Raw genomic sequence first — 8,682 nt, forward strand, 5'->3', positions numbered from 1 at the left:
AAACTTTTTCACTTAGAGGCCACATGTCCAGTGGATACACGTTATGTGTCTTTAATGCAGTGATTTCCATTGCCTTCTGCATCCTCATGCCGTTGATCACTACTGTTTCTTCTGCCTTTTAGGGGCAGTTTTCTAAACCAAGGGAAAGAGAGTGCCCTCAACCTCTGTCCGCTCCTTCACCATCTTTGACAAGGCCGTTAGCAAAATGAGGGTGACTTCTTATGTCTAAAGTCTTCGGCCACCAATGCTGATTACTAGTCAAAATTTAAGCGGGGATGGGTTTCGAAACCAGCACCTACCTCTACAGCAGGGGTTGCATGCCTTATGCTACTTCATGTCGTTGATCATTGTTTTTATCTTTCCGCCTTTTAGGATCGGTTTCATACCTCAAGGGCAACAGGATGCCCTGATACTGTGTTCTGTCGTCCCTTATCTTTGACAAGGTCGTTGGCAGAACGATGGTGACTCTTTACACGACGAATCCTCGGCTGCGAGTTCCGGTCATTTTTATTCTCGATCACTAGTCAAAGATCTACCATTCCCTTTTTGTTTCTGTCTATCTGCTTCTTCGTCTTTTTTTCATCAGTTCTCTGCGGATTTCGCATGTCCTCTCTCAAATTCCATTGAAGAGAACTTCGCTCTGTTCCTTTTTACTACAGAGTGTGGCCAGTCCCCTAACCGAACACAATAAGTTACGTTGCTGAGGGTCTGTAGCTGAATCCGCGGTTTTTGAAGTTTCCGCGCGGGGCTGCCACACGAACATCATGCATTATCATTCTCGTGTCATGACATGTTTTAACTCAGCTATGACTGGTGCATCAAGAATTACCGAATAAAGTTTACTCTGAAGGACTTATCCTTAAATTTCAAGGCATCCAGATAAAAAGCTGTCGTTTTAAAAGCGGTAATGATTTTGAGAGGAACAGCATCGCGGTCAACATAACCGTCGCGTTATTTGGCATGCGCTGATCAGTAAAGGCCTCAATTTTCTATACATTGCAGTCTTCAGCTATATCCTTTCATATAACGCATGCGTATTCTCCGGTATCACCTAACAGCTTCCATTAAATCGTTGGAACGAATTTTTCGTTCCTCTTGCACTACAGCTAACTACTTCAGGGATCCACTTCCTCCCATACGCTTGACTTCATGTTCCGCCAAATTCCTTTTCATTTCCATTGAGGACAGAGTTGCGCCTCCACTCTTGTCTGTCACCTAACGCATTAGTTTCAGCTTCTGTGTCTGCAAGTTGTTCTACATCTCGCCGGTTCTCTTTGAGAGTCCAAAAGTAAAAACCGATAATGTACGCTCAGTAGGTCGGAAAAGCCTGTTTACGTTAGCAGAACACCCGATCCCAATTTTGGGGTTCCGTACCTCGGTCGTAGCATTAGAGATGTGGTGCTATAGACGAATGTTGAAACTTAGGTGGACTGATAAGGTAAGGAATGAGGAGGTTCTACGCAGAATCGGAGAGGAAAGGAATATGTGGATAACACTGATAAGGAGAAGGGACAGGATGATAGGACATCTGCTAAGACATGAGGGAATGACTTCCATGGTACTAGAGGGAGCTGTAGAGGGCAAAAACTGTAGAGGAAGACAGAGATTGGAATACGTCAAGCAAATAATTGAGGACATAGGTTGCAAGTGCTACTAGGTTAGCACAGGAAAGGAATTCGTGGCGGGCCGCATCAAACCAGTCAGTAGACTGATGACAAAAAAAAAAAAAAAAATCTCGGTCGTAAAAACTGAGCCCTAATTGGACCGCTTCGTTGTCCGTCTGTACGTCTATGTCTCTCTGATTGTTATGACCACTTTTTCTTATGAACGGGTATAGGTGTCAACTTGAAATATTCGTTACAATGCGAAAATGTTAAGCTACTAATTCGATGCAATAAAAATATACGGCCATTTACGTCATATATTTGGATACTCGCAAACTCCATCATTAAAACACATAGGATATTTCTCGTTGATCTAGAACCATGAAATTCGACAACAAGTAAAGTTTCACAGTGAAAGTAAAGGAAAAAGTCTGAATGTTGTTAATTTGTAGTTATTTCACATAAAAAATATTGTTTAGCTATTAGTTGCCCTTCCGTCTGCCTGTCGGTCTGTTAAGACCCCTTTATCCCAAGAACGGTTAGAGGTATCCAGTTGACATTTATGTCACATGTAAAAGTCTGCGGTACCTTGAAACTGTTGAACATCTACGTCAATGCAATCAAAAGATACTGCCCTATACGTCATGTGTTTTGATACTCGTAAACTTACTCATCAATGCCTATAAATAAACCATCTACAGACATTGTGGGCCTGGTAGTTTAGTCTTATGTTTATTTCTTTTGCTGTGCATCCATTTAATATTTTCAAATACTCTAAATACCATACTTCTTCAACTATTTCCATGATTCATCGTTACTGGCGAGCTATCTCAAAATTACCACTAGATAGTACACTCATTTCAAAAGTGAATGGCACCAAAGGCACATACAAAGAAATTAAAACGAACAATTTTTTCATAATTTTGTTTTGTCAAATGTCCATAATAAAAACGGCCCAGTTATAAATTTGAGCAACAACAACAAAGGCCACCAACAGAAGCAACAACATTTCGAGACATGTACAGTTTCAACATTAAATAAAATTCCTTTGTAGATTACTACTTTGTAGTTTCAAAAACACCCACCAGGTCTGGTTTTCAAACTTTTTTCTTTGCTAAAGCATACAGAGCTGTGAAATAAGCAACTATATCCTCTACAATCTAAAAGGAGGAGAAACAATTTCTGGGGTAATGTGATCTGAAACCCGAGTAACGTAACTGAAACGGATCTTAAATCAGGTGCACAACTGAAAAACAATTCGGCTCTTAGCTATGACTTAAATAATAAACTTTTACCAATAATAGGTCAAAAATGATATCAGGTATTACAAGATTAAAACAGCTTTCCCACAAAAAGACTTAAAATTGACTCTGGGAGACATCAATCAAAATCTGTCTCTAAGAAAAGCAGATCACTCAGCGTAACTAAGAAAAGAGCTAAAAACGATATATTGCTTTAAACACAATTTTTTAAAAAAACATTTAGCAACTATAAAGGTGACTGAACCTGCATTATGCCTTAAAAACACTGCACCAGTTAGCAACACTCAGCAAAAAAAAAGTTAGCATACCAAACTAAAATTTAAGCTTACCGATTATTCGTTTGCGTTGTCCAGTCTTTTGCCATGATGACAATCCACAAGCAATACGGCAAAATCCAATCAAATTACCAAATTATACGAGCCCTGCTTGTTGTGCCAGTTGGCCATTAGGTAAGACACCAAGCACATTCACCAGCACATACACACTTCGTAATCTTCACCAATAATTAGCTGGGCCAGCAAGCATAACAATTTCATGTCAATACTCAATTTAACCAATGCACATAACTCGAACTACCACCGAGCTTCTGTCCAAGGTAGCATTGTCGCAACCCCGCGTCATTAACTCCACATGCGACCACCTTCCCCACTGACCCTCAAGACTCACTAGCTCCTGCACTCGCTGGAAGTAACAAAACGATGAGCCAGTCCGCCCGCGTACAGCGTTACAAGGCCGCATCGCTCGGTCCTGCTGATATATTTAGATGACATTGAATTTGATAATGCTATAGATATACTATGCCTGCCTGAGCAGCACATTGTGTCTGATATGGAAAAGGTAAATATCAGTGGTTATAAACTAGCTGCACATATGAGTAGAGAGAATAAGGTGGGAGGAGGAGTTGCCACGTATGTCAAAAGTTATCACTGTGTAGAATGCTTAGATACAAAATAGTTTTGCCAAGAGCAACATATAGAAGCATGTGTCTGTAAACTTAAACTGAAGGAAGGCTCTTTTATAATTGTAACAGTATATAGGTCCCCTTCAGGAAATTTTCATTTATTCTTGGAAAACCTGGATGCCTTGTTGTGCTATCTGTCAGATAGGGGAAAGCAAATTATTATTTGTGGGGACTTCAATGTTGATTCACTGAAAGAGTGTAATAGGAAGAATGACCTGTAAGTCTTGCTCGGTTCTTTCAATCTGACATCTGTCATTAATTTTCCTACTCGGGTAGTAAAGGACAGCAACACATTGATAGATAACACTTTTATAGACCAAGATAGGTTTAAAAACATAAATTCTTGTCCTGTTGAGAATGGAATTTCTGATTCTCAGCTAGTTACAGTATATGACATAGCTCCATTCAGTAATTCAAAACTACCCTCCAAACTTGTGCGTTCAGTTAATGACTCAACAATTACAAATTTCAGAGAAAATCTTCAGCAGTTAGACTGGGATGAGGTGTACAAGGAACCCGATGCTAATTTAAAATATAACTTATTTCATGATACACTTGTAAGAGAATTTGAAAACTGTTTCCCCAAGAAAGTAGTTAAATGTAATTATAAGACACTATGCAAAAACCTTGGCTTGCTAAAGGAATAAAAATATCTTGTAACCACAAAAGGGAACTGTATCTAACAACAAGAAAGAGTAATGACCCAGACACAGCCAAATATTATATAAACTACTGTGCTACATTAAAAAAGGTTATTAAAAAGTCCAGAAGCATGTGCATCATGTCTGAGATTAATACCTCTGATAACAAAATCAAAACAATTTGGAATATTATTACGAGGGAGACAGAACAATCAAGAGTACAGGATGACAGTATCACCATCAAAGCGAATGGAAACTTGATAAACAACAAGCTGGAAGGCGAAAACATTTTGAATAATCATTTTTTCAATGTTGTAGAGAAAATAGGATCTAAATGTTCACTAGAAGAAGCAAGGCAGTTAATGGAAGAGGCCTTACCCACACCATTTGATACAATTGAAATTCCACTCACTTCTCCATTTGAAATCAGGAAGATAATAAACTCTCTCAAGAATAAAAGCTCACAATGGATTGATGGCATTTCCAGCAGGATAATAAAAGCTTGTTCCCAAGAAATAAGTGGGATTCTTAGCCACATATGTAATAGCTCTCTGAAGCAGGATATTTTCCCAGATAGACTGAAGTATGCCATCGTTAAACCACTGCATAAAAAGGGGATATGTCTGATGTCAACAACTACCGCCAAATCTCTCTTCTGACTGCCTTATCCTAATTTCTTGTAAAAGTAATGTATTGTTAATGTCAGTTTGGTTTCCAGAAGAGGTTTTCAACGGAAAATGCTATATACACTTTCACTAATGAAATATTAAATGCTCTGATTAACCGGAAGTCACCCGTTGTGACTTTTTGTGATCTATCAAAGGCTTTTTATTGTGTAAATCATGAAATACTTCTACATAAGCTCAAGTACTGTGGTATGAATGGGACAGTGCTCAAATGGTTTAAATCATACCTAACTGGAAGAGTGCAGAAAGTTGAAATAAACAGTTCACATAATAAGCAAAAAACTGGTGATTTCTCAAACTTGGGAACGATCAAGAACAGGGTGCCACAAGGATCGGTCTTGGGTCCTCTGCTGTTCTTAATATATATTAATGACTTGCCATTCTATATTCACGAAGATGCAAAGCTGGTACTTTTTGCTGATGATACAAGTATAGCTATCACACCCGACAGACAAGAAATAACTGGTGAAATTGTAAACGACGTTTTTCACAAAATCATTAAGTGGTTCTCGTCAAATGGGCTCTCATTAAACTTTGACAAAACACAGTATATACAGTTCCATACAGTAAATGTAATGACCCCATTAATAAATACAGACTTCGATCAGAAATCGGCAGCTAAGGTAGGATATTCAAAATTTCTAGGTGTATGCATTGATGAAGGGTTGAACTGGAAAAAACACACTGAGGATCTGCTGAAACGTTTGAGTTCAGCTACTTATGCTATTAGGGTCATTGCAAATTTCGGCGATATACATCTGAGTAAATTAGCTTACCACGCCTATTTTCATTCTCTGCTTTCGTATGACGTCATATTCTGGGGTAACTCATCATCGAGTAAAAGAGTGTTCATTGCACAAAAGCGTTTAATCAGAATTATTGCTGGAGCTCATCCAAGATCATCCTGCAGACACTTATTTAAAGAGCTAGAAATCTTCACTGTAGCCTCACAATATATACATTCACTTATGAAATTTGTTATTAACAATCCGAACGAATTCAAAAGTAATAGCAGTTTACATGGCTGATACACTAGGAGAAAGGCTGATCTTCACTACTCAGTGTTAAATCTAACTTTGGCTCAGAAGGGGGTAAATTATGCTGCCACCAAAGTCTTTGGTCACTTGCCTAATAGCATCAAAAGTCTGACAGATAGCCATATAGCATTTAAAAGGAAACTGAAAGAATTTCTTAATGGCAACTCCTTCTACTCATTAGATGAATTTTTGGATATAGTAAGTGGGTAATTTCCCAACCTCCAAAAAAAAAAAAAAATTATTATTGAGTGTCATGTAATATTTTGTCTCATGTAATATCTTGTATAGACACCTTTTATTAACCTGACACGTTCCACATCATTACGAAGTGTCGTATCCATGATCTATGGAACAAGAACTAATCTAATCTGATCTAATCTAATTTGTAGAGGGACACCGGGGAAGGCGTTGCACGAGACGTAGCGTTGGTATCCTTGAATATCGACAGTTCACTGGCTCAGTCTCCCATAATCTTTTCGATATCGTCGTGACATATTATTTCATTAATTGACTTACGGGGCCTGCCATTAACCCAGTGGTGCACACTTCCAGTGCAGTGAATAACTGTTAATGTCGCTTCGTTAGCGTTTTCGATCACTCCTGAGACTACAAAAGCTAGTAGGGAGTGTCCACCGGAGTGCGCTGCGTGCATTCTCAGCCTCGGGACTCATTGAAAACGCCAAAGAAATGACATTAACAGCTGCCCACTGCTGTGGACGAGTGCACCAAATGGTTAAACTTGCTGTATTATGTATATAAAATCACAGCTAAAACTGATCTGCACTATATACAAATAATACTAAGAATGGGAACAACGAAGGTGGTTTAGGTATGTTCTCATTAACTCTTATTCCTTATCGATTTACGTGATTTCGACCTGAAAACATCATCTACAACTGCTGAGAATTGCTCGAATGGCTTCTCTTTCAGACACACACACCATCTTATTGAGCCAAGGAAGTGAGTTTCTGGGTTAATTACTGTGTGACAATTTCTGTCTTTGCTTTGATACGTCCAATAGGCAGTCATTTCTGAATATGTATTTCAATACAGTATACTGCGATACAGTATTACTTTTCTTTATGCGAAATGCATAAAATGATTTCCCTAGTGATGTCAATGTTCTTAATGTCTCTTCTCTCTCGACAGGTACCTCAGCGAGGGCTGCAACGCCGATCCACAGTTCCACTTGGAGTATCGAGGTCCTGTTACAATGAAGGGCAAGTCGGAACCCATGAAAGTCTGGTTCCTCTCACGCAGCAAGGAAGTCATTGTTTAGTAGTGTAATTCGCTGGTTTAAGACCTGTTACCACCTTTAGAAACTCCAAGGCTGGCGTGAAACAAGTTGTTCCTCACCTCGAACTACCTTGTTTACACTCATGATTTTGGTTTATTTGCTATAATTACTTATTTTGCAGATTATATCACATTTCTAAAACAAAGGTTGTGGTTCCGATGCATTAAAAATATGTATCGCTGACTTCTCGTCATCTACATTGACCTTGTAAAGGTGGGAAAGTACAATCGCAAGACTTAGTGTTGATTTTCCGGACAGGAAAACTTATTAAATAACATTAAAACGTTGTAGCTTAAATTTAAATAAATTGCAAAGCTTGCTAATTTCAAAATGTACAAGGAAATGCTCGTTGTGTAATCACTGTTGCCAGTCTCAAGCACCAATTCAAAATGAGTAAAGCAGTATGGCACACATATGTCGTCGTGAGAAGATTGTTTTAAATGTAAAGATTTAACGCCTGTTGATTGAGTAATATGCAGCAGGAGAGTCTGCATTTTTCCTACCAATACCTGCATCATGCTGCTGTATAAGAGACCACAACCGATACAACAATAGGTGCAAACTAGACCTGTCATCGACTAAGTACTGCTATCTAAATAGTTACCCTAAGCTGAAAGTAATTTATAATCTCGCACAATAACAGAGAGTCGCTTTCCATCTCAAAAACATCTCACAGTTGCAGTATCTCATTACATTTGAATAAGGACCAATAACATTCTGTGAGTTATGTTATCAGAAACTTATAATCCAATAGTAAAGTAAATCTTACTGCTGATGTACTGTTGTTCAATATGTGTTCGTTGTTGACAAAATTATGTTCCCTGTATATAAGAAATAATTTGTACACTAGTCTTGTCAAGGATTATTTACATAATTTTGACTTAATGTAACGTGAATAAATATTGATTAGTATGAAGTTTCTTGACTGTATTCTTTTAGAGTAAAAAATACTTTTACTAAACAGACGTGTTCAGAAACGCCATTTGTAATCTAATATATAATAATATAATTTAAAAACAGCTTCCAGTCAAAGTCAGCTAACAACCGAATATATATATCCACTTCCACACCCACAAATAACAACATTAATTTATTTATTTCAGGATGAGCTTTATGTTCTATGCCATAATAAACTAAGCAAATCATCCATCAACATTCATATTGCTCAAAGTTAGTATATACTGCCAAGCATTG

The 8,682-nt window shown here is 38.1% G+C and overlaps 1 protein-coding gene across 1 annotated transcript in view; it reads left to right on the forward strand.

Moving 5' to 3' along the window:
* Positions 1-8,408, forward strand: part of LOC124622123 (guanylate cyclase soluble subunit beta-1) — a 218,084-nt gene extending 209,676 nt beyond the window's left edge. The window contains exon 14 of the mRNA XM_047147736.1: positions 7,341-8,408. Coding sequence (XP_047003692.1) covers positions 7,341-7,470 — 130 coding nt within the window. The 3' untranslated portion in view covers positions 7,471-8,408. The remainder of the gene's footprint in view (positions 1-7,340) is intronic.
* Positions 8,409-8,682: the final 274 nt, after the last annotated feature.

Source organism: Schistocerca americana, chromosome 7 (genome assembly GCF_021461395.2).
Source record: "Schistocerca americana isolate TAMUIC-IGC-003095 chromosome 7, iqSchAmer2.1, whole genome shotgun sequence".
Lineage (NCBI taxonomy): Eukaryota > Metazoa > Arthropoda > Insecta > Orthoptera > Acrididae > Schistocerca > Schistocerca americana.